The sequence below is a fragment of the Apodemus sylvaticus genome, chromosome 2 (genome assembly GCF_947179515.1).
Source record: "Apodemus sylvaticus chromosome 2, mApoSyl1.1, whole genome shotgun sequence".
Taxonomy (NCBI): domain Eukaryota; kingdom Metazoa; phylum Chordata; class Mammalia; order Rodentia; family Muridae; genus Apodemus; species Apodemus sylvaticus.
This window is the reverse complement of record NC_067473.1, coordinates 41,467,239-41,494,034: the sequence shown is the minus strand read 5'-3', so window position 1 is coordinate 41,494,034 and position 26,796 is coordinate 41,467,239. Positions and strand designations below refer to the sequence as shown.

The window sequence follows — 26,796 nt, the reverse complement described above, 5'->3', positions numbered from 1 at the left end:
GAGGACAATACTTCCTAGATTCCAGATGTGGGGCAGGGGCTCGTTCAATGACAAGGCTTGTCTAGGCTGTGCAACGACTCAGGTCTGAAACCCAGAAGCATTATTTTTTGTAAACTAACGATAATGGGGGGAAAATGCAGTCTCAAATCTAGGTTAACCAGATAACAGATTATTGAGATTTACAAGTAAGAAAGAAAGAAGATAGAGAAGGGAAAGTGGGTCTTCCTCTTCCCCTTCCTAGCAATGCTAGTTTTGTGACCGGTAAGGGGACCACACAGGACAGGTATCTTTGCAAGCGTTGAAACAGAGACTGATGGGTGAAGATGGCAACGAAGCCAGATAAAGTTAAAGGGAGCACGTGTGTGGATTGAATGGAAAAGGCCCCAGAGGCTCGTCAGGACTGGCACGACTAGGAGGTGTGGTCTAGATGGAGGAAGTGTGTAATTGGGGATGGGCTTTAAGATCTCGGAAACTCAAGCCAGGCTCAGAGCCACTTTCTCTTCCTGCCGCCTGCTGGACTAGATGTAGAACTCCTAGTTACCTCTCCAGCATCGTGTGTGCCTGTACGGTGACATGCTGCATACCCTAACAACATGGGCTAACCCTGGGAAAGGTAAGCCAGCACCAATTAAATGGTTTCTTTTATAAGAGGTGCTGTGGTCATTGAGTACTCACAGCGACAGAAACCCTAAGACAGCATCAAGGCATAGATGCAACCCTGTCGAAGGACTGGAGCCTACGCGGGATGCGAGAACAGGAGACTAGTGCAGCCCATGGCCACAGTGCTAGGGAAGACACCCATGCACCAAGAAGATGAATACAGAGAACACTGCATGCTAGCACCCACCCCACCCCATGAGTACTGATTCTGAGTGAAACTGCTCAGAGATCAAGTATGTAAAGCTAGAGTAAGAGAAAAGAGATGTCAGCAACCGCTGGTTACACAGAAAGAGCAGTAAGTAAATATATTAAGGATAATCCTCATTTCTTCACTTGTAAAGGAAGGAATAAATATGGAAAGGAAGAAAACTGGAAGATAGAGCTGGAATTTGAGTTACCAAGTCAACTCATGAACACAAGACCGCTGGTAAACAAGGACTAGACAGAGAAGGAATCAATCTCCATGTGACACTCGTGTGTGTGTGTGTGTGTGTGTGTGTGTGTGTGTCTGTTTCTCTCTTCCTGCCTGTCTTTCTCTGTCTGCCTATCTTTTTAATCTCTCTGTTTCTTTCTCCATCTTTGTCTCTTTCTCTATGTGTACATATGTGTGTGCATGCATAGGCTCCTCTACTATCCTTAAGAACTAGATGTAACAACTTCCGAATGGCAATAATCGTACCTTGTGCCGAGATCATCTCTTCTAAATATTTTTCTCCAAGACAAATCTAAATAGGAACCTGACAGAAACTGCTAATGATAATGAGGCATGGCAAGTGTTCAAAGGGTGACCCACTGGCTGGGTAGACCACTGGCACCCAGCATATTACAACTAAAAGATCATGTATTCAAGATCATTCAAGGCGACACATGGCATTCCAATCCAACCTGGGCTACGTAAGATCCTGGTAAAAACAAAAACAAAATAACAAACAAAAAATCACAATACCTCTTTATCAAAGAATTACAGATGTCAGCTGAGGGAACACCGAGTATCAAAATGATAATAGATGCCAGAGTGATGATACATGCCTATAACCCCAGCATCTGGGAAACTGAGGCAGTTGGACTGTCACAAGTCTGACCTGGCTGCACCGCGACTGCCAAGCCAGCCAGACATAGTGAATGTCAATAATAACAGTGGTAAATTATTCTCTACTGAATAGGAAGGGAAACCAAGAGTTTATCCTGGTACGAAGAACTAAATGAATATATTGAAGTCTGAGGCAAGATTCCAGAGTTTCAGAGTAGCTTTCCAAAAGTACTCATTAACTACTGAAAGAAATAACCGTGCAGCAAAGAATCCTCTCAGAAGCAAACTTGACCCTAACTATGTGATAGAAATGAGAATCATCAGGACAGAACAGGTGAGAATGAAGTACTGTCTAGAAGGCTTCAGTGAGAAATGCCCAGCCACTCTGGTATAATTCTAGCCAAGGAAACATAAATTACTCAAACTCCATCATGAACAACAACGAACACAGCTTCATGACCTCATATTAGTCATAAAAATCCAAAAGAGATAAAGCAACTTTCCAGACTGAGGGGGTCCAGAGAGACAAGACTCTTCAGTGCAAGACTGTAAATGGGTAGTCTGCACTAATCAAACTCCTGGAGGCACTGGAGAAACTTGAATAAGATCTGATACTTACATGGTGTACTGTTCCAACATCTGATTAGTTAATGCTATTTCTCATTTGGATGCCTATCTGTGATTATGTAAGAGAACACCTCTATATGCAGAAAATACACACTGACATATTTCACAATAAGAATGAACTACATCAGGTGTGTATTCTCTCTCATGGGTTGGGGATGCTGAACTGAAATTTCAAATTATCTCTAATTTGAAATTATCTTAAAATAAAAATTCTAACTAAAAAAATTGTGTCAGGCTTGTGGGGGGGTTGTCCATATAAACTATTTTTCTTTGGGACCCATGCCAAGTAAGAGAGTTCAGCTTTTACACAAGATCACGTACTGGGGAGAAGAGGCTACGGGCTGACAGCCTGACCATGCACCATCAACCAGAAATAAAACCGGAGGGAAAGTCAGGGTTCTCAGGAAGCACAGGACGAGGGTTGGGGGGGGGGGTGTTAGAAAACAGCAGGGCATGCTAGCTATGGGACATTTGAAAGCACTGGGATTCAGAGAACTATAGGAACTGTAGAGGAACCGAGTAGCCTTCACAGTAACTGAAGTGAAGAATTAGTAAAATGATAGACATGAGCACGATGAAATGGTCACCTAGGAACGACACACTCCGTAAGGGGGGGTTGGAGTGAGGAGGGATGTCATGCCAATATCAAGCCGGACAGGTCCATTGACACTGAAGATACAGCCTGTGATATCAGGTTTAGAGTCTCCATTTTGTTTGCTAGGCAACAGAAGATATTAAGGGATTTGAAAAGCAATATCCTAGTTGCAGGAGAGATTAGGAGAGATTAGAGGCAGGAAGATCAGCTAGGAGATTAGTGTAATAAGATTATAAGGGTTGAAATAAAAGCAGAAGAAAGAACTAAAGAGCAACTCATGACGCACTATAAATTTAACAGGATTTTCTAACTGAAGACAGGTAAAGGGAAGAATGGGGAGGGATTATTATGGTTCTATTTGGGTAAACTTAAGAAAAGAGAACTCCATCAGGAGGGAGACAGCTTGAACTAGAGGTGTCAATCAACAAACTGATCCTTTGTTATTGATAATGTATTCTTTCTCATTATCCTGACCACACTGTTGAAAACAGCTACTTCATTACAGTCTCTTGGTGGGACTTCACAAACGTAAGGCTTTTTCTTCACAAAGCATAAATATTTTCAAAGTACATATCTAAGCGCTTGATTTCCAACATTTCGGCCTCATAAGATTCTACCACTTAGAACCTTCCCTGGCATATCTTTGTTTTCCTTTGTTTCTTTGCTAGTTTTCCCCTTTCCTTCTCCACCCCCACCCCCAGTTCTGTGATTGTAGGAAGGGTTTGACTTCATGCTAGGTGAGTATCCTAGCACTGAGCTGTATTTCCAGCCCTCTGGTTCCCTCTGTTGTCTTCTATGGGACTGGAATCTAGGATTTCGGAAATTCAGCACAAATTCCCCAACCCCTGAGGAGACTGGTGCCTGAAAGCTAAGGAGGTCTCAGGTGAGGCGAGCTGACACCTGTGGATCAGAAAGCAACCTCTCACAAAGGAAACTCTTCACAAAGTCAAGAAAAAAAAGTGTTTCATCAAGAGTAAACAAACGTCTACTGTGAGTGCATGAACAAACAAATAAAGAAGTTAGTTCTGAGGAAGGAAAGAAAGTGGCCTCTCCCTTATCTGCAAGGAACCCAGTGCCAGCCCTCTTGGCCTTCCTTGATTTTTGTCTGAAGATGTCTGCCAGAGGTCTGTAAGTCTGTACCTGGCTTGCCAGTGGTTATAAGGCTGCCAGAAGGAGTCACAGAATAGTTAGCCAAGTTCCTGGCACAAAACCAGCCAAATAAACAAACAAAAAATCCCTCCTCTATTTCAGAGGATAAAATGTACTGATACTGAAGAATGCACCAAGACATCTAAAACCCCACCAGACTACCAACCCACCTACTAAAGTGGTGATCCCAGTGCCACACTCCACTGCCTGCAGCCCAGAATTTGAAGCTAAGGTGTCGGTCAGCTGTGTTGCAGATTAAATTCACCTCTTTAGGACCCAGGCGTGTTTATATTGACTTAGCAGTGAGAAGAATGTGCAAAGGAGTTAGACTGTGTGCATTGAAACTCACCAAAACTACCCTGGAGAGCTTTGGAAATGGCATTGTGAGCTCAAATTATCAAACAAGAAATACACTGGTGACTGGAACACCAGGGCCGTTGTAGGCTATATAAGGGTTTTTGTTGGTAGGAAAGGGGTATGGCCAACTTCCTACTTTTATTTTTCCTTCTGACACTTCCCAGGAGAAGAACGTGTCCTGTTGAGTAATTTATCTGAGAGGAGAGAAGAGAGACAAGGAGCAAACCTGGAGCCAACCTCAGTTGGATGTGTAGACTGAAACCCAGAGCCCAGTCAAGAGTCCAGCCCAGGTCAAGTGAGTTGCCAACCACAGATTATCAAGGAATGAGACATACCTAATGACTCACTACACTAAGTTTAAATTTTATTTTGTTTTTATTTCCTATTGGTGGAGGCTGAAGTAGGGAACACATATGTGCCACAGCACACATGCGGAGGGTAAAGGACAACTTTTGTATGTTAGTTTTCTCCTTCAACCATCAGACTCTGGCACCACGCTTGTGTGTCGAGTGACTGTAAACAGTGAGTCTTCTGGCTTACCCCAGTTTTAACAGCTCCCTCCAGAAACAATCATTTTCAAGACCCTCCAGCCTATAAAAAATTTCAATAAGAAAAAAAGCCACTATCCACACACATAAACTTCAAAAATCCACACACTATCCTAACTACAACACGAAGGAGAAATAAGCCAAACATAATTTGTAATCAAGGAAGGACAAAAACGTGGCGAGGAAGGTGCGTAGAGTACAGAACTAAACGGAGCCGAGGCCTTCGAGCACTGAGCCTGTACTCTCAGAGTTGAGAACTTCTGAGACTCTGCTGCTGAGTAACCTCACAGGCCTCAACTCAGTCCTGGCCACGTTAAAGTAATGGTAATGGTGTTAAGATGCACCATGTAGTGATTTTGGTAAAGGTCACAAGGGACTAAGCAGACACTGGCATCCCTACACAGCACCCCATGAACTCGAACTTGCGCATGCAGGCTGAGACAAGACACATGAGACAGTAGAGTTCCTGTGTGCCCCACACCCAGTGGAGCCTGTTAGCAACACTGCACACAGAAAGCTCACTTCCTCCTCTGCTTTACTCCATGCATGGACACCAGGAGATGGTTATCTGCACAGCAGGAAGCAGGCCCTTACCAGACACCAGGTCCACCTGCACCTTGATCTGGGACTCCAGCCTCCAGAAGGAGAACAAGCAGTTTCTCTGAAGCCACCTTTTCTGTGTCTATTCGTCAGTACTAAGCAACTCACCAGGCACAGGACTTTTGTGCCAAGAAGCCTGATGGCCAGGATTTGATCATAGCTCCTCTGACTTCTATTTCCAGTTTTAACTTAGGGCTGACCAGACAAAACCATATTTGTATCACTGTGTATGTCCACTTGTACTTAGTCAACATTAAAGCTTCCAATCCTACCAAAAGCGAAGCCTCCCCTCCATGCCCCACTATACAACGCTCCTGTTCTTGTGCCTGCCTTTGAATCTCCGCCAAGCACAGATCATGGTTGCTAACTCCCATGTTAACAAGCTCTGAATGAAAAGTAACCTTTACTTGTTCTTGCTTGGGTGTTCTTCACTCATTTCCATGACGGGAAACAACAGTCTTTATTCTTTAAGTGTTGTCTGCATGGAGTGACATCTACAGAGAACATCCTGGAGAAGTAAAGGGAGTATATAGCTTCACCTAGGGGAGACAGGAAGAACAGCTGGGAAAGTACGATGCTGTGAATGGTGTGTGACCACTGTGCTGTCCTCCCCCAAACTCAACAAGCCAAGATGATTTAACAAACAAAACTCGAAGAGGGGAGAGCAAACACTGCCTTGAGCCATACTCCTCAAAACTGTCAAGACATTCAAAATCAAGGGACAGTCCAAGGAGACGTAGCCATTATGCTAAATGGCATATGGTATCTAGGAACAACAAAAGAATATCACACAAAAACTAAAAGAAAACAATCTAAATAAAATATGAACTGCAGTTGATAATAATGTTGTCAATGAATTCATGGAAGCAAATATTCATGATTTTGCTGTCGTATAAGCCATGTACAATGTTACTAACCGGATACACGGGGTGTGGAGCATGCAGGAACTCTATCTACACTATCCTCATAATCCTTCTGCAATTCTTAACATGTTCTAAAATATGGTTTATTTTAAAACATGAAAGGGAATATGAACAACAGTCACAAGTCATTAGTATATTTTTTAAAAGGGTTGTGAGCCACCTTGCTATTATTGAATCCTACATAGTATCCTATCCTTTGCTATAATGAGTAAAATCCTTTGAAGTTTAAATAATTTTATTGAGCAGAATGGGCTCAGATATGAGCCACCAGATTGTGCCTTTGCACTCAACTGTGAGCCGCACTAGACTTCCTAAAGCCACATTTATGAACAGCATGGGAATTCCTAGAGCAAGGCCCAGCTGAACAACTCAAACTGAAACTTATCTCTTTCTTTGATATTTGTGGTGGTTTGAATAAGAATGGTCCCCAAGGCTCTTATATTTGAATGCTTAGTCATCGGGGAGTGGCCCTATTTGAAAAGGTTTAGGAGGTGTGGTCCTGGTGGAAGAACTGTGAGGATTAGCTTTGAGCTTTCAGAAGGCCAAGCCAGGCCGGCCATTCATTCTGTCTCTCTCTCTCTCTCTCTCTGTCTCTCTGTCCCTCTCTTTGCCCCTCTCTCTGTTTCTCTCTGTCTCTCTCTGTCTCTCTCTTTGTCCCTCTCTCTGTCCCTCTCTCTCTCTGTCTCTCTGTCTCTCTGTCTGTCTGTCTGTCTCTCTCTCTTTTTATTTCTTTCTCCCCCTCTCTCTGTCATTTCCCCAGAGCCCTAAGTGCAGTCATGTCCACCCCCATGATAACAATAGACTAAACCTCTGAAACTGTAAGCAAGGCCCTAATTAAATGCTTTCTTTTATAAGAGCTGTCTTGGACATGGTCTGTCTTGACAGTGATAGAACTGAGACAAAGACAGGAATCTTTTTTGAAACTCCTCCTTGGTCTGCACAATATATTTTGGGCTAGAGTTAATATGCTGCCTGCTTCTCTATTTTTCTCCACTCACTATCTCAGAGAAGCAAAGGTCAGTACTACATATTGGTCATCATTCAAGACCTCCACGTCCATACTAAGCACAGAATTCCAGAAATATAACTCAGTGAGGCTAGGGCTGTTATATGAAAAATACCTTTCTACTATTCAATGAGTTAAGTGGGGGGGGCAACATTTGCGATGAAAATAAATAAAAGTAATTAATAATAATAATAATAATAATAATATAAACATTCTATTAAATTAAAAAAAAAAGAATGTCATCTCCCAAGCAGCTAGACTGTCTGCTTAGGGGGGTGTTTTAACTCATACATACATGGTAAAATCTTCAATAAATACTAATTTGAAAGAACTGACCCTATCTGCCTGGACTTACGAATCTTGCCTGACTAATCAGTGCTACAAAGTTTTTATAAGATCAAGGAGCAAAGATATGCACCCATGAGTTCCATATTTTAAATGAAATATGATTCATATTAATATTATAAGTCACTAAAGAAATGATAGCTACATATCTTTATGTATTTCTTTCACTATTATAACAGAAAAACTATTAAAAGTACTTTATGGTTTACTTCATTTTAAAAATCTTTGTTGTTTTATTAATTATTTTGAGAATTTCATCCATGAGTTCTGTATTTACATCACTTCCAACCCTCCTTTCTCCACTCCAACTCTTTTCGCATCCCCCTCTGTTTCTAAAATGACTTATCTTTTCTTTAACTGTTACACAAACACACACACACACACACACACACACACACACACACACGCCCTACAGGGTTCATTTAGTGTGTTACCTGTGTGTGCTTGTGTTTATGGCTGACCAGTTGGAACTGAACAACCTACCAAGGACTGTCCCCTGAGAAACCAGTCCTCCCTCCCTCAGCAGCCACTGAGCGCATGCTGCTCTTCATCTAGGAGTAAGGCCTTGTAAATTTTTCCTTATCAATGTTAGCATGGAAACTGGTAATGGAATTATGCAACTGTCTGGTTTAGCAATCAAATTGTTGAAATTTCATGGGTGTGGCATTACTGTAATGTCTAGAAGACACTGTCTTATGACAGGTATTCTGGTCCTCTGATTCTTACAACCTCTCTCCCTGCTTTTCTGTAATGTTCCCTGAGCCTCACGTATAGGGATTATTGAGCAACTAGAGATGGGAGCCCCATAGTCTGTTGTTATTTATATTTTGACTGGCTATGTATTTCTGTGATGGGTTTCATCTGCCGAGAAAAAAAGAAGAAGAAGATGAAAAAAATAAAAACCTTCTCTAGTGAGGGTTGAGCGCTACAACTTATATGTTGGGCATAAGAATAAATACTTAGAATATATTGATTTAGGAAAATGGAAATATTAGGCTGTTCTTTAGGCTCTATGACCTCTCCAGCCATTGGTAGCTGGCTAGGTGTACAAAGCCAGACATAAATTCCCACCTACTGGGCAGGTCTTTAGTTCAATTAGACTACTGTTGGCTACCTCTGAGATGTAAGCATGACTACGGACGACTTCACTGGAGATCTCTTGCTGGATTGGCCACTGTCACAGTGCAGGCTTCACAGCTGGGTAGGACTGTAGATTGGTTTTCTCCTTTAGAAGCTTGCATAACACCTTCAGATACTATAAGTGACAGTCCTCAAGGAAGAGGCTTCCAGGTCAGTTCTAACTAGGTCCCTCCAAGACATATGCCCAGAGTGTGGTGTCCTCAGCAACAGGGTCTTACCTTCACGTTCTAGAAAGCAACCAAAGGCGGTGGCAATAGCCCGAGAGTCTCTTGGACCAACAAGAAACCAAGTTTCTTTGCATGGCACTGGTATTTTCCTTTAACGTAGTCTATGGGTCCTAGAGGGCCACTGTCACCCCATGTTGGGGAACTCATTTAAACTATATCACATGTGTGTATACACATGCTTCTAATTAAGTTTATCGAATGTGTTTCCATGTGGCTTTTAAAAATATTTTTGGTGTAATTCCTCACTTCTTACTCCCTCTTCCAGTGCATTATCTGCCCCACCCCCAGTTAAGTCATCCTCTTCTCCATAGTTTTCTCTTCGCCTTTCACAGTACCTTACCCTGTCTAGAGCCCCTGCCATGCCCATGGTCCCGTCTTACACCCCTGACTTCTACAGCTACCCCAGGTTATATAATCATATCTGAAGAGTCACGGGATCCACATGCAAGAGAGAACATGGGGTATTTTCCTCCTTGGTCTGGGATAGCTCAATATAATCTTTCCTGATTCCATCCATTTACCCACAAGTTCCATACTTTCATTTTTATTGTGTATATGTATTAAATGTTCATTACCCACTCTATGCTGCTTCCATTGCCTCGCTATTGTGAGGAGCACAACAATGAATATCATGGCCAAGCAACTGTCTCTTTAATAAGATATATTTTTATTCTCTTATTTCAAAGAAAGATTGAGTAGAAGTTTGAAAAGGGAAACCAAGGGAAAAACTGTAAGCATTTTAGCAGTGTTCATTGCCAATTAAAATACTATTTCAGAATGATACTATGACCAACTTCAAAACAAAGCAAACCCCTCAGAAACAAAAGTCTCTAACACTGGAGAATATATAAATCCATACCCAAATTGCTTTTGTATAAAAGTTACTTTTTTATGAAGGAAATGTTATGACTCCAGGCATTTTTTCTGTTCCTGCTATCTTAAATTGTTCAAAACAAGCCAGGCAGTGATGGTACACGCCTTTAATCCCAGCACTTGGGAAGAAGAAGCAGGCAGATTTCTGTGTTCAAGGCCAGCCTGGTCTACAGAGTGAGTTCCAGGACATCCAGGGCTACCCAAAGAAACCCTGTCTTGAAAAACCAAAAATTAATTGGTAAAAGATCGTTAACAGCCCTACATCCAACAGAGGGTTAATATCCAAGATATACAAAGAACTCAAGAAGGTAGACTCCAGAGACCTAAATAACTCTATTTAAAAAATGGGGAAGAGAGCTAAACAAAGAATTTTCACCTGAGGAATATCAAATAGCTGAGAAGCACCTAAAGAAATGTTCAACATCCTTAGTCATCAGGGAAATGCAAATCAAAACAATCCTGAGATTTCACCTCATGCCAGTCAGAATGGCTAAGATCAAAAACTCAGAAGACAGCAGGTACTGAAAAGGTTATGGAGAAAGAGGAACACTCCTTCACTGCTGGTGGGGTTGCAAGCTAGTACAACCACTCTGGAAATCAGTCTCGAGGTTTCTCAGAAAACAGGGAATGATACTACCTGAGGATCCTGTTATACCATTCCTGGGCATATACCCCGAGGATTCCCCAGCATGTAATAAGGATACATGCTCCACTATGTTCATAGAGCCCTATTTGTACTAGCCAGAAGCTGGAAAGAACCCAGATGTCCCTCAACGGAGGAATGGATTCAGAACATGTGGTGTATTTACACTGTGGAATACTACTCAGCTATTAAAATCAATGAATTCATGAAATTGTTAGGCAAGTGGGTGGAACTGGAGAATGTCTTTCTGAGTGAGGTGACCCAATCACAAAAGAGCATACATGGTATGTACTTACTGAGAAGCAGATATTAGTCCAGAAGCTTGGAATACCCAAGAAACAATTCAATTATCACATGATGCCCAAGAGAAAGGAAGGAAAGGCCCTGGTCCTGGAAAGGCTCAATGCAGCAGTGTAGGGGAATACCAGGACAGGGAAATGGGAAGGGGTTGATTGGGGAACAAGGGGAGGGAAGAGGGCTTATGGGACTTTTGGGGAGGGAGATTCCAGGAAAGGGGAAATCATTTGAAATGTGAATAAAAATTATATCGAATTTAAAAAAAAGAAAAAAGAAAAATCAAAAATTAATTAATCAATTAATTAATTAGTTAAAATAAAACAAGTAATTCTTGCTTCCTGTGCTGCCTAGTTTTATGTCAGCTTTACCCATGCTCCCATCAGACTGGCCTGTGGGCAAGTGTCTGATACATGTTCTTGATTGGTGGTTAATATGTGGGGGCGAAGCCCACTGTGGGTGGTGCCACCTCATGTGGGTGGTCCCAGGTGCTACAAGAGAGCAGGCTGAGCAAGACTTGAAGGACAGGCCGGTAAGCAGCAATCCTCCAGGGCCTCAGCATCAATTCCTGCTTTCAGGTTACTGCCTTCTCCTACCCTGGCTCAAAACTCAAAATAACTCTTCCCTTCCCCCTCCCATACACACCTAAATTGTTTTTAGTTATAAAGGAATTTTAATCCAGGAACATGGCTGCTCTGGCAAGGGATATATCTAAAGATGTGATCCAGTCAGAAAGTAGAGATGCCTTGGGTTACAATGTGATCTGGCTGAAATATAGACATCTTTATAGTATACACATTGAATCCCTAGCAGTGACGGTAAGGTTAATTTGTAGAAGGAAACAGCAAAGGCAATGTGGTGTGTGTGTGTGTGTGTGTGTGTGTGTGTGTGTGTGTGTGTGGCAGTTTTACCTGGGCAGTTTTACAGAGACAGGTAAGCAGACAGAGTAAGCTAGACACAGGTGAAGACAGAATGAACCAGAGAATGAGAAGGAGCCAGATGATTAGAGCAATTGCCAAAGTGAGTAAGAGGCCAGACAGCAATTCAGTCAGAAGCTGAGAGAAGCCAAACTGAATCAGTCAGCTTGGAAGATTAGATTGTATGAAGGCTAAAAGCTTCCAGGCCTCAGCCTAGGCACAGTTAGACAAAGAAAGAAATGCTCTGGGCTCAGCCCCAGATGTGTACTCGCACAGCTTGGATACAGCTCTCAGCTCATTCCTTCATCATAGGAAATAAAAGCAACATTTACATTTAGCCATGCTGTTTTATCACAGCAATAGAAACCCTAAGATACTCAATAGAAACCCTAAGACACTCAATCACCTACAAGTTCCTTTGAAGATTTCTCAATCTCCCAAGGTTGCTTAACACTTCTGAAAGACTAACAACACTCAAGCTCTTTTATTATATTTGGAGATCAACTTGGGAAGCAGAGTTTTTCACAGAGCATGACTATAAAGAGGAGTAAGAGAAATGGTCTCTCAGGTGTGTGTTGCCTGAGATATATAGTAACTGCTGCAAGCTGTAATAGACATAGCTGACGAAATACTAAAAGAGCATTTTAGCCCACAGAGAAGTGCAAGAATCACTAAGAGGAACAGAAGCTGTATTTAAATGATGAGTAGGAGTAATTCATAAGCAACTGCCCTCTTCCATAGTAGCATCAAAAAAGTCTAACCCTAACCCTAACACTAACCCTAACCCTAACCCTAACCCTAACCCTAACCCTGAGTTTTCTCCTGGAAAACTCAAAATCCTTTATAGATGCTTTTACAATGACAATGAGACTATTGGGGGGACAGTATCTCATGTTCAGTCAAGCCAGACATTTAGTAGTACGGATCCAAATAACCAATAATCCATTAATTCCTGCCAATTTCTCCAAGGTTAGTGAAAACATGCTGGGTTAATGTTCTCATATTTTAATCTTTTATTTTAGTGTGCAAGCCAAACCTATAGTATACAAGCTTCTTGAAAAGACAACTATGATACTGTATCATATCTAAATAGTATTTTATAGTCTAAAAAGCACATTCTCAGACTGAAGAAGTAGTGCATGCTTATAACCCAAGCTCTCAGGAGTCATAGACAAGAGTTCAAGGTCAGTCTGGGCAATATTCAAGGCTCTATTTCAAAAAGTCAAATATCAAAGAATGAACATTCTCAGTCATTTTGGCATCTTATGTGACTCTAGTCAATTCTATCATCAAGCTGAAAGGCAAGTTTCAATCACAGTCTCACAAATATAAAAACGCCTGAGGAGAGGCCTATTACAGGCTGTACACAAACCCTTTAACTTGTGGTCTTTGACCAGCTGCACACTGTGACTTCCATTCCAACCCCTAACTTAGACAGATGCTGAGCTGTTCTGATGCATCTCTTCAGTCATGTCCACACCCTATCATTCAGGCCCCTCTCTCCCACTTAGTGATTCCTCCTGAGTTGTCCCAGTGGTGTCTCCTCTGCACACCATGTGTTCTCTGCACACAATGTGTTCTCTGCACACAGGAGTGCTTTTTCTTCCGTATCTGGGAACCTTGATCAATGACCTGCAGGAGAATGTGCTAAGTTTCAACTGTGACAGCAATAAGCTCATGGTTGAGTACTGAATATTAACAATACCCCTGTGAACTAGGAGAAAAAGAAAACATGGGGTATTAATGTGAAACAAGAAAGGGTCCTGAGTGCCATCGATCTAGGAAGGTGTCAAATCTAAGCCACCTCCCTGACTGTGTTTAATCAGTGGACAGAAAAGATTAAGAAGTCACAATTCCTGCACTGCAGCTTCTCCCAAGTAAACTAAGGATGTGTTGTCTTTCAAAGGTATAACAAAAACCTATATAGTCAGGGGAAGCACTGAATGCCATGCTTCTGTCTTCCTGTCTCATGCAGACTCTAAGAGAACACAAATGCCAGCCCAGACTACTATACCCAGCAAAACTCTCAATCACCATAGATGGAGAAACCAAGATATTCCATGACAAAACCAAATTTACACAATATCTGTCCACAAATCCAGCCCTACAAAGGATAATTGATGGAAAAAGCCAACACAAGGAGGGAAACTACACCCTAGGAAAAACAAGAAAGTAATCTTCTTACAACAAACCCAAAAGAAGATAACCACACAAACATAAAAATAACATCAAAAATAACAGGAAGCAAGTCACTATCCCTTAATATTTCTTAACATCAATGCACTCAATTCTCCCAATAAAAAGACATAGACTAACAAATATTTTTCATGTAAATCTTCAATTTTATCAGAAAATGTTTGTAATTCGTCTTTCAATTAATTTAGTATTTTTATGTCTACCATTTTATCTGCATTTTTATGATAATCTTCAATTTTAACATGTTTTTCTATATAGTTCCTGAATTTTACCAGAAATATTTTCCATGTAAATCTTCAATTTTACCTGAAAATGTTTGTAATTCCACTTTCAATCAACTTAGAATTATTTTTATGCCTACCATTTTATCTGTATAATTTTCCATGATTATCTTCAATTTTAATATTTCTTCAATTTTATCAGAAATATTTTCCATGTAAATCTTCAACTTTATCAGAAAGTGTTTATAATACCACTTTCAATCAACTTAGGAATACTTTTATGCGTACCATTATTATATTTATATAAACTTTTCCATGATAATCTTCAATTTTAACATGTTTTTCTACATTTAATAAATCAGAATTACATCCAAGTGTAGTAAATGTTGTACAGGAAACTCAAAAATAGTGAGGTAACAGTGACAGAACTTTCCATTCACATTTCAGACAGGGTCAATGGGGAAAGAATTGTGAAAGAAGGAGCTGGGGGCAGACCTGTGAGTGGTAAGGAGACTGCCGTCCAAAACTCAAGTGGAAGGGCTGGAGAGAGCTCAGCGGCCAAGAGCACTGGCTGCTCCTCCAGAGGACCAGGTTCAGTTCCTCTGTAGCTCATCACGGACTGAAACTCTGTTTCCAAAGGATCCAGTGCCCTCCTCTGCCTCCATAGACAGGAGGCATTCAGGTAGCACACAGACATAAACAATGCAGGCGAGTGTTCACACACACAATAAGTGTGTTGGCTAGTGTCCTGTCAACTTGACAGGAGTTTACATTCACATGGAAAGATGGAACTCAGTCTAGAAAATGCCCCCAGTTGATTGGCCTTTGGAATATTTTCTTGATTAAACACTGAAGTGAGGGTCCAGCTCACTGCGGGCAGTGCCATTCCTGGGCAGGGGATCCTGCGTGGTATAAGACAGTTGAGCAGCCGGGAAGCAGCATTTCCCTTTGTCTGCTGTACTGGTTCCTGCCTCAGGCTCCTGCCTTGAGTTCCTGCCCCGACTTGCCCTCAGTTGTGTGCACTGTTACCTAGAAGTACTAAGACACACAAACTCTTTCCTCCCCAGTTGTTTTTGGTAATGGTGCTTTGGCACAGCAACAGAAACCTAAGACAATAAACATTGAAAAATTCAAATTTTAAGAAAAAAAATCAAGTCGAAAAGCATTCTGATAGAAGGAATAACAAAAGCAAGAGCCACAAGTTGGGCATATTTAAGACTATTAAGGTGTACCAGCGGTGTCAGGGATTTTTCTATTAAAGGTATTTGGAAGAGAGACAGAAGTTCAGACTTGGGGGGGGGGCTGTCAGGATTTTCCAGTGCAATGAGAAGCCATTAAAGAAAACCATATGAAATGTGGAGTGATATTCATGACGAATTAAGAGGCCAAGTGAGGAGAAAAAGAGAAAAACACGTCTAAGTTCATATACATGCTTGCTGCCACACTGAACTCAGTGAAGTCCATCTCAAGACACTGGCACAAACACCAATCTGAGAGCAAGAAGGACCTGTGGAGAACATAGAGTTATTATTTGACATGTGCATAACTAGACACTTGAGAAAAGGCCATCAGAGCATCCTACTGCTGCATTAATGTGTGGGAGAGATATTTCCAAAAGTAAAGGAGATGAAAATGTATGAGCCACGTGCAAAACCCAAAGCTTGAATTAGAAAGCTGTGCTTTTATACATCGATTAATAGATTTGCAACATCTACCAAAAAAATTAAGGTTTTTGTGGCAGCCTCTGACTTCAACCTAATGCTAAAACATTAAAGAGGAGCCCATATCCAGTAATTGATCTATTCTTAGGTTCTAATCCTACCTCACTATGCATACCCTAGCTTGTATATTGATTAAGCCAGAGAACAATAAAAATCTACTACGTGCACGAAAGTAATAAGAAGATAACTAACTGAAGTCCAGAGGAAATGATGGGGTGTGGATACAGAGAGAGCGTGCATACGCGCGCACAAACACTAACAAAAGACATACAACACTGCAAATGAGGTAAAAATGCCAACATGCCTCTCAATGACACACTGGAGGGAAAAGTCATTCAGTTGAAGGGATCAGAAGGTAGCATACGAACTTGTCCTTGAAGGATGGTTGGGTTTACAGTCAGAGGAATGACCTTAAACAACTATATTGAGGCCCTCCAGAAAAGAAATCTGGGTTATCAATTACTTACAGAGCAACCATCTCTATTTTCCCAGTTTTGGGAAAAAAACAAAACTGTGTAGGAATTAATATGATCCAAAAACTATAAGTTTTATATGTGTAGTCTTTATCAAAATGCAAAAAAGTTCATAATATAAGCACCTATAAGCTTAGCCTAGGCTTGTTCATTACACCTGTGTTTTCCAAACAGAATGACATAGGATTTCAAAGCTCTTTTAAATTTGCATTTTTCAAAATTAAATTGAAAATTTACTTTAGCTCATTAATACAAAAGATGACAAAAGTACATGTACAGGCTAGTTTTGTGTGTCAACTTGACACAGGCTGGAGTTATCACAGAGAAAGGAGCTTCAGTTGGGGAAGTGCCTCCATGAGATCCAGCTGTGGGGCATTTTCTCAATTAGTGATCAAGTGGTGAGGGCCCCTTATGGGTGGTACCACCTTTGGGCTGGTACTCTTGGTTCTATAACAGAGCAGGCTGAGCAAGCCAGGGGAAGCAAGCCAGTAAGAAACATCCCTCCCTGGCCTCTGCATCAGATCCTGCTTCCTGACCTGCTTGAGTTCTAGTCCTGACTTCCTTTAGTGATGAACTGCAACGTGGAAGTGTAAGCTCAATAAACCCTTTCCTCCCCAACTTGCTTCTTGGTCATGATACTTGTGCAGGAATAGAAACCCTGACTAAGACAGTATATATTGTTTTATAGGTATACCGTGCAAGGTGTTTAAAATACAGTGTGCAAATCCAAACAGCATAGGGTAGATGAGAAATTGCTATGAATAGCACAATATAAAGTGACTTTTCTTTCTTTTTTTTGACAAATAACTGACTTTTTTGACAAATAAGTGACTTTTCTTTCTTTTTCTTGACAGATCTATTGTTTTCAAAATAATACTACATAACTGCTCTAATTGGAAATAGATGTTCTGATTTTCTGGAAAATTAATTCACTGGAAAACCAACAAATAATATATCTTTGGATATTTTTTATAATCTTGCTAAAAGTTCATCCTATTTTCAGTAACTCCTAAAATCACTTAAAGTTTCTTCATTAACTTCAGAGTCGAGCATCAAAGCTAATCAGTATTCATTCTACATTTATTTTCTTCCCCGTCATTTTTCAAATTCATTTTCCATTACCAAATTTTTGTTGCCCGTGTGACATCCTCTCTGTCTGTATCAGACAGAGCCCTGTGGAATTCTATGAACTGTATCCACACCTCTAATGGCAACACTTTCGTGCCATGAGGATCCTGCTCAGACAGGGAACGTTAGGAATAATATAAAGAAACTGTGCTATGCCTTGAAAACAATAGTAAACTTATTTCTCTGTGGAAAGCTACACATGAAACAGGAGGATCTTTTTTAAAATTATAGTTGCTCGTCAAAGTCCCTTTGTTTTATTGTTTCAAATTCTACAGGAGCTCATGGTTCTCTAAATCCATCCAGCACTTTCATGTTTGTGTGTTTCTGTTAGGAAGATCCACTCCTCTGCTGTCCCCACTCAGAATCAGAATTCTCCTCACTCCCAGGGGCTCTGCTCAGGGAGAGTCTCATTAACTTGCTCTGCTCCGCTTATTATAAGAAAGTGCACTCATGTCATAAATCCCTTATTTAGCCTGACATTTACACACTTGTACATCTTTCTCATCATATTACCTATGACCCAGTGTCCTTTGCAGAAGCAGCAATGAAGAGATTAATTACATATACATAATTATGTATGCAATGTAATTGCATATGTAAATCAGTATGTAAGTATATAAAGCACATTTATCACACTCTAATGAGGTTAAATGATTAAAGTTGCCACCTGCAATCAAGATATTGAAGAGTCTGCCAGAAGACCAAGATAGCTTGCCCACAGATCATCTCTACTCTCTGTTCCTTATACCCAATCCCTCAGTCTCCTCTCTAGCCCTGCCAGCTTTAGCCTCCCTTTCCCCTGTCCAGGTCTCCTGTCATATACTACCACCTACCACCTACCACCTACCACCTACCGCCTACCGCCTACCGCCCACCGCCCACCACCCACCACCTACCACCATCCCCTTACTTCCCTCCCCCAACTCTTCATTGTATCCCAGCCTCTAAAACCAGAGGCATTCAGTCTTCAGCTGAGAAGGTCAGGAAAACAGGCCACACACAGCTATCACACTTTGAAAATCTAGAGAGGAAACAAAAGCCAAGGAAAAAATACCCCCCATAAAAAAATAGAAATCAGCACTTAAACCTTAATCACCCCAAACCCAGATGCCTGGATCCAGCACAAGAATACCATGAGTGACAGCCGGGACAGCATGTCTCCACTAGCGCTCAGCTGTCCTACCACAGCAGGCCCTGACTATTCCAACACAGCTAAGCACAAGGAAAAGACCTTAAAAACTAGCTATATAAAGATGCTAGAGGTTCTTAAAGAGAAAATGAAAAAGAAAATCCCTTAAAGAACTCCAGGAAAACACAAACAATTAATTGGAGGAAATTAATAAATCCCATAAAGACAGTGTGCACCCCAAAACAAACAAACAAGCAACAAAAACAATTAACATTGAAAAAAATGAATAAAACTGCTCAAAACCTGAAAATGCAAATAAAAGCAATAATGAAAACAGGAATGGAAGGAGTCTGAAAATGAGATTTTAGGAATTCGAGCAGGAACCTCAGAGGCAAGCTTCACCAACAGAATACAAAAGATGAAAGAAAGAACCTCAGGCATCATAGATATGGTAGAAGAAATGAATACATCAATCAAGGAAAATGTTAGGTCAAAAAAGTTCCTGACACGAAACATCCAGGATATTTGGAACACTATAAAAACAAAAATCTTGAGAATGATAGGAATACAGGAAGGATCCTGTATTCTATACAGGAAGAATCGCAGCTCAAAGACCCAGGAAATATTTTCAACAAAATCAGAGAACAAAATTTTCCTAACTTAAAAACAAAGATGCCTATAAAGGTACAAAAAGCATACAGAACACCAAATAGATTGAACTAAAAAGAAAGCCCCCTCAGCAAATAATAATAAAAACACTAAGCATATAGAACAAAGAAAGAATATTAAAAACCACAAGGGAAAAAGACCAAGTAACACATAAAGGCAGACCTATTAGAATTACATCTTACTTCTCAATGGAGACTCAGAAAATTCTGGACAGATGTGCTACAGACTATCTAAGAGAACACAGATTCCAGTCCAGACTACTATACCAAGCAAAACTTTCAATCACCATAGATGAGGAAAATAATATTCTAAGATAAAGTCAAATTTAAACAATATCTATGTGGTGGTTTGAATATGTTTGGCCCATGGTAAGTGGCACTATTAGGAGGTGTGGCCTTGTTGAAGTAGGTGTGTGTTTGTTGGAGGAAGTACATCACTGTGGGGGTGGCTTTGAAGCTTTGCCCAGTGCAGAAAAAACCATCCTCCTGGCTTCCTTTAGAATAGTCTTACTTCCTGCTTCCTTCAGATCGAGATGTAAAACTCTCAGCTCCTTCTCCAGCACCACATCTGTCTGCATGCTGCTAAGCTTTCTGTTATGGTGATAATGGACTAAATCTCTGAAATCTCTTGAACTCCAGTTACACAGTTCAAAACACCCCCAGGAACACTGTCTTCCATGCTTCTACTAGTACTGCCCATTAAGCACTACTGAAAGTATTCCACTGCTTTCTAAATTCCCAAAATCCACATTCCTTCAAACAAAAAGAACCAGACATAAGCTCACATATCTAAGGACACCTGATTTTTGATAAAGAAATCAGAAATACACCCTGGAGAAAAAAGAAGGCATTTTCAATAAATGGTGCTGATTACACTAGATTGTCAGCAGGTTCAAGAATACAAATAGAGACATATGTTGATAACCCCTTGACAGAACTCACATCCAAGTGGATGAAAAACCTCAACATAAAACTAGACACACTGAACCTGATAGAAGAGAAAGTGAGGAGTGACCTTGGACTCACTGGTACAAAAGACAAATTTCCAAACAGAACACTGATCTCACAGGCACTAAGGTCAACTATTAATAAAAGGCATGTCATTAGACTGAGAAGCCTCCTTTCATAAGGCAAAGGACAACGCTCCAGCTTACAGAATAAAAAAAAAAAATCTTTACTAACTTGACATCTGATAGCAAATGAATATCCAAAATACATAAAGAATTTAAGAAACTAGAACAACAAATAGAATAATCCAATTAAAAATAGGGTACAGATCTAAACAGAGAATTCTCAATAGAGGAATCTCTAATAGCTGAGAAACAGTGAAAGAAATGTTCAAAGTCCTTATCATCAGGAAAATGAAAATCAAAAACAGTTGGAGGATCTATCTTACACCTATCAGAATGCCTAAGATCAAAAACACAAGGAACAGCTCGTGCTGGCAAGGGTGTGGAGCAAGGGGCGCACTCCTCCATTGCTGATGGCAATGCAAACTCATGCAGTCACTATGGAAATCATCATGGCAGCGCCTTCAAAAACTGGAAATTGATCTACTTCAAGAACCAGCTATACCATTCTTGGGCATTACCCAAAGGACATTTCATCCTACCACAAAGACACTTGCCCAATTATGTACATTTTAGCTTAATAGCCAGAAACTGGAAGCAACCTAGATGTCCCTCAACAGAAGAATGGATAAAGGTAATGTAGTACACTTACACAATGGAATATTACTTGGCTGTTAAAATAAAATGACATCATGAAATTTGCAGGAAAATAGAACTAGGAAAAAACAACAAAACAAGAACATCAACAACAAAATCATCCTAAGTGAGTTAATTCAGACCCACAAAGACAAAATGGTATGTATTTAAGTGGATATTAGCCATTAAGTAAATGGTAACTAAACTATAATCCATAGACCCAGTATGGTTAGGTAACAAGGCAGGTTCTAGGGAAAATGCATGGAGCTCCTTAGGAAGGGGAAATAGAATAGATTTGTGTGAACAGACTAGGGACTGGGGAGGACAAGAGAGAGGAGGATCAGGTGGGGAAGATGGGATGAAGGAGAAGAGTGTGGGAGAGCTGAAACTGGAGACCATTTGGTGGGCAGTGTGGAAACCTAGTACAATAGAATCTTCCTGGAATCCATGAGGGTGGTCTTTGTGAGGACTCCCAGTAATGGAGAATATAAAATCTCAACTGGCCATCTTTTGTAACCAGGCAAGGCTTCCAGCGGTGGACTGGTGGACTGGCTGGTTTTATGTGTCAACTTGACACAGGCTGGAGTTATCACAGAGGAGCTTCTCGGCAACAAGAAGGTGTAAGCTGAATAAACCTTTTCCTCCCCAACGTGATTCTTGGTCATGATGTTTTGTGCAGGAATAGAAACCCTGACTAAGACAACTGGGTTGCATTCAATTGAGTTGTTGGCTGATGGGGTCCCATGTAAGTCCCCAAACAACCCAGGCTGATGCTAGGACACAGGGTTGCTCTCCAAAAGGAATAGTGCGGCCCCATTGCTGGGGGCAATATCCACACAGTTCGGTTACCATAAAGAGATCAAGCTACCTGTGTTACTGAATGAGAACCGTGGGCACCAACCCAGCCACAGAACCTTTGTCCAGCAATCAGTTCTGCCTTCAAGATGTGCTGAGGCAATGGTGGTGCAGAACTTGTGAGAGTGGCAAACTTTATTTAACTTGAGGCCCACTCCGTGAGAGGACCCATGTCAGACACTGCTTGGATGGCCAGGAACCAGAGCCTATAGCCCAATGACCTAGGGTGAAACCAAATATGACTGATGTAAAAATAAATAAAAATTAAAAAGCAATGAAATGATTCCTAATGATGTTCTCTTATAGTCACACATCGGTCCCTTGTCCAGCCATCATCAGAGAGGCTTCCTCCAGCAACAGATGCAAACAGATGAAGAGACACCTATGGCCAGACACTATGCGGACAGAGTCTAAATTAGAGATCTCTATTGGGTCCCTCCCCTATGAGCTAGGGGAAGCTCCTGGGAAATGGGGCTGGAAGATTGTAGGAGTCAGAGGTGGACGGAGGACAGCAGGAGAATACACCCCACTGAATCAATTAAGCAGGGCACGTATGAACTATTCATAGAGACTGAAGCAGCGAGCATGGGTCTGCACATGTCTACACCACATCCTCTGTGTCTATGTTGTGTCTGTTAGCTTGGTGTTATTGTGGGACTCCTAACTGCGGGAGTAGGTGTGTCTTTGACTCTTTCGAAAGCCTGCTCTTGGGACCCTTTTCCTTCTGTTAAATTGCCTTGTCCAGATTTGGTATGGGGGCTTTTGCCTTGTCTCATTGTATTTTATCTGGTGGTTGTCTCTTGGAAACCTGCTTTTCTTCTGATGCAGAAGATAACTCTTCTGAAAGAGTGCGGTGGAGTGGCTCCAGGGGAGCAGGGGTGGGGAGAAGCAAGGAGGAGTGGAAGGAGGGGAAATGTGGTCGAGAAGTATTAGATAAGACAAGAATCTATTTAAAAAAATATCCAGGAGAGTATGCCACATATGCAAAAGCACAAAGCACAGCAAGTAAATCAGAGTCCGCTGCCATAGGCGCACAGCAGGACTAGAGTTGTGGAATTCGTGACTCCTAGAAGCCTTGTAGCTCTGCCTTACTTCAGTGGGGTGGAGGCCTGCAACACCTGCAGCAACTCTAGAAAGCAGCTCTCCACCCAGTGCCCAATGGCTTCTCTGCTTTATCAGAGCAGGAGAAAGCACCACAGAGTCAAAGAGCAACTAAATTAGTTGAGTTAGGTGGGCCAAAGAGGTGTACACCTTTAATCACAGCACTTGGGAGGCAGAGACAGGTAGGTCTCTGTAGGTTTCGGGACAGGTGACAGAATAAATCCAGTCTCAGAAACAACCAAAAGGGAAAAAGAGGCTAGGTGGGGAGGGGAGGAGGGAGAGGGGAGGGGAAGGGGAGGGGAGGGGAGGGATTGGACTAGACCCCATTTCAAGAGTTCCCTGCAAGGACCAACTTGACCACTGGAGGGCAGTTACTTGGAGGTGTGCAAGCCAGCTAGCAAGTTCTTTCATTATAGAAAGTTGTTTCCATGGGAAAGAGAATTTGGCAAGAAAAGGGGGGAAATAAGTTGACAGGAGTCTCTGGCAGTCTTCCTACAAGAACTTCTCACTTTTTTTTTCTTAAAAGGGAAGAAAAATGCCATCCAATGTCTCACACTGCCTTTTGAAAAACCTCCTCCAGGCTGCGGTGGCCCACCGCCATCCTTGGATATATCAAGAACGGTGCTGAAGCCCTTCCTCATCTACTACACTCTCACAGAAATAACAGAAAGAAATACCAGAAAGATGAGTCGTCTCTGCGTGCGTTTCATCTCCCTTTATGACAAGAATATGTACAAACCCCAGGACAAACCGAGGCCCGGCAGCACAGAGGAAAGAGCCTCTACCGGGCACCTAGGAAGGCAGGAGCCACAGCCTAGCCCATCCAACACCGAATTTTCTCATGAGTCTCCATTAGAAATATCCCTGTGCAAACTACCTGGGAGAAATGCCAGGGCTAGTGTTGCTTGGAGCTGGGGGAGATCCCAATTATCTTCTTGAAAATCCATCTCTCTTCTTAAAAGGTGTCTTGCTTCCTGCCCATTCTGTCTAAGTGTTAGTGTGGGCGCTCTGTGCCTCGCATACAATTCTGTTTCGATGACTATTTAACCTACTTTAAGAAAATGTGGCATACAGACATGTTCTGAAATAAATATAAGTGTATTATGCAAAATGCAAGTTTTTAAAAATTCTACAAATTTTCTGGAAGGTAAAAATCTGGATGTACCTTCTTATAAATAGGTTTAAACATTTAAATTTGTTTAAAGGACAAGTCTTTGAGACTAGAATCTATTCTCTAGTCACCAGAGTCACATGAAAAAACCTTACCCTAAAGCAGTTGTTCTCAGCCTCCTTAATGTTGTGACCCTTTAATTTAGTTCCGAACATTGTAGTGGCCCACCAACCATAAAACTATTTTCTTTTTCTTTGCTACTTTGTATTTGTGATTTTGCTACTCATAATGTATACATACATCTGATATGCAAGCCCCAAATGGGTCAGGACCCACAGGTTGAGGATGTCTGTCCTAAGGCAAGGAACATAATAATATTACAATGTGACAAGCAGTCATGCTAACAGATTTAAAAAAAAAAGAGAAAAAAAGTGGAATAATCAGAGCCAAACAGCTTAGCATCCTCTACATTAGGATGAGTGATTCTCTGTGCAGAATTCTGTCTGCCCCCCCCCCCCCGGGGGAGACTATCCAAAGGATACTATGAAACAAACATAGCAACCGGTTCACATTAAAGGAGGTTTATAATGTTAAAAGCTCATGTCCAAACAAAATGAGTACATTGTAGCAAGCATCTAAAACGGTCCACCTCCCACCTCACCCCACCCCATGCCCAGTTACAGTCCTAGGAAATTCATTTCCAGCCTTGGTATTGTAGACAATGCAAATTAAACGACAGAAGACAGATATATGTGAATGTGTATCTATTTCTGTAAATAAGTCAGAACGGTAAAGTCTTCCCAGAGTAGTGTGGAATAAAGGTGTATCGACCTTGAATCCACAATAATTTGCAGACTCAGAGGGCTTGTAAACCTTCCTACAAAGTGCATTTTGTTTCTGAATCATCTCTGGTGTGTCCTTAGCCTGAGTTTGCCTTCCCTGGTTTTTAACAACTGGGGTAGCCTGCTGCAAGTTTATCAGGACCACAATCACACATGCACACTTGTTTAGGCCAGCGCGCTTTAGAGAGAGCTCAGCAGAGAACAGGAAAACTTCAGCTGGGGGCGTCAGAAATTCCAGGTTCCCCGCGCGCGCGTCCGCGTGTCCCCTGGACATTCCGTTGGGTGACCTGACACGTCATCCATGCTCCTAGAAGAAGGACCTACGGACGTGCCCTCCCCGTCCACACTACAGCGACACCCTCCGGGACAAGGCTCTCCACTCGCGCGCGCCCTCAGCCCGAGTCACGCGTGGGCCCTCGCCGCGCAGCCGGGAGCAAGGACGCCTCCTCGGCGCGGTTCGGACGCTCGAGCGCCGGCGACGAACACTCGGGGCTCGGCGGGGGACCCGCGGGGACAGCGGGGACACTCGGACGCGCGGGGAGGGGGGAAGAGGGAGGGGGACTCGCGAAGGCCGCGGGGCTGCGGCGGCCACCTGAGGCGGCGCGCCCCCGAGCGCGCGTCCCCGCCGGCCGCGACCCCGCCGCGCGACTTTGCACTAACTTTCCGGGGCGGGGGAGGGGCGGCCGGGCCGGGCCGGGCCTGACCTGTGCTCAGATTGTCGTTGATCCTCAGGGGTACCCTCAGGATGTAGACCAGGAAGAGCACGAGGAAGAACCACACGGTCCACAGATAGGTCCACGACCACACGATGCAGGACTTGAGCTGCTCCAGGAAGCCCGCGCCCGCCTCGGCCATCTTCCGGCGCTGCTGCGGGCCGCCGCGGCGCTCGCCGTCTGCCGGGAGGATTCACCGGCCCGAGGCACGGCTCGGAGCCGCCGCCGCCACCGCCAGGGCCCGGCGTCCCCCTCCCCGAGCTCGCCCGCCGCCCGGATGCGGCGGGAAACCGCGCGGCCTGCGCTCCGAGCCCCCGCCGGTGGCCTTCGTGGAGCGGTCACGTGGGCCCGGTCCCTGCACACTCCCGGGCCATTTAGACTTCTTCTACTAGGATTTTAGGAGGACAGCCCGGGCGCCGCCGAGGGAACCACTGACGTAACAGCTCGCGCGTGTAGTGCGCTTCCGAGAGCCGGGCGTGTTCCACACACTTTGGAGCGCCTGGGTGAGAGCCTGCAACAGTTGCCCAGGTTATAGACGGAGGGAAACTGAGGCACAACGTTGCTAGGTCTACCTTTAGGTGGAGTGAGGATTCAGTTGCAGTCAAGGTTTTCAGGACGCGAGTCTTAGAGCTCCATTTCTCCCAGGACTGGAGCTTAAAGGTATCAATGAAATCCAGAAGAGCTAGAAGAGACGCACTCCTGGTCAGTAGGCCTGAAGAGAAATTTTGTTTGCCTTTGTGTCAGCTTCTGTTATTTGTTTTTTGTTCTTCTTCGAGCAGCACTGCGAAGGGTTTTCCAAAGAAACTGACAATATATTTATTTCTTTTTCTTCCTGTTTTCCAAGCGATCACCATTCAAACAAGTCTTTCCTTGTTGTTTTGACTTTTGTTTTTAACGTGTAAGCAATTCCCTGGGACAACTTTGGCGCACTTCATCTGAACCTAATGGAAAAATAAATAAAAATAAAACCACATTGTGAGCATTTTTCCCACGGCTGA

At 42.5% G+C, this 26,796-nt stretch overlaps 1 protein-coding gene across 4 annotated transcripts in view; it reads right to left on the bottom strand.

Moving 5' to 3' along the window:
- St7 (suppression of tumorigenicity 7) overlaps positions 1-26,547 on the bottom strand; it is a 243,136-nt gene extending 216,589 nt beyond the window's left edge. The window contains exon 1 of one of the 4 annotated variants that reach the window (XM_052173273.1): positions 25,790-26,547. In XM_052173273.1, coding sequence (XP_052029233.1) covers positions 25,790-25,940 — 151 coding nt within the window. In that variant the 5' untranslated portion in view covers positions 25,941-26,547. The remainder of the gene's footprint in view (positions 1-25,789) is intronic. The other 3 variants (XM_052173272.1, XM_052173274.1, XM_052173276.1) reach the window with 3 other exon arrangements.
- Between the last annotated feature and the right edge of the window lie 249 nt (positions 26,548-26,796).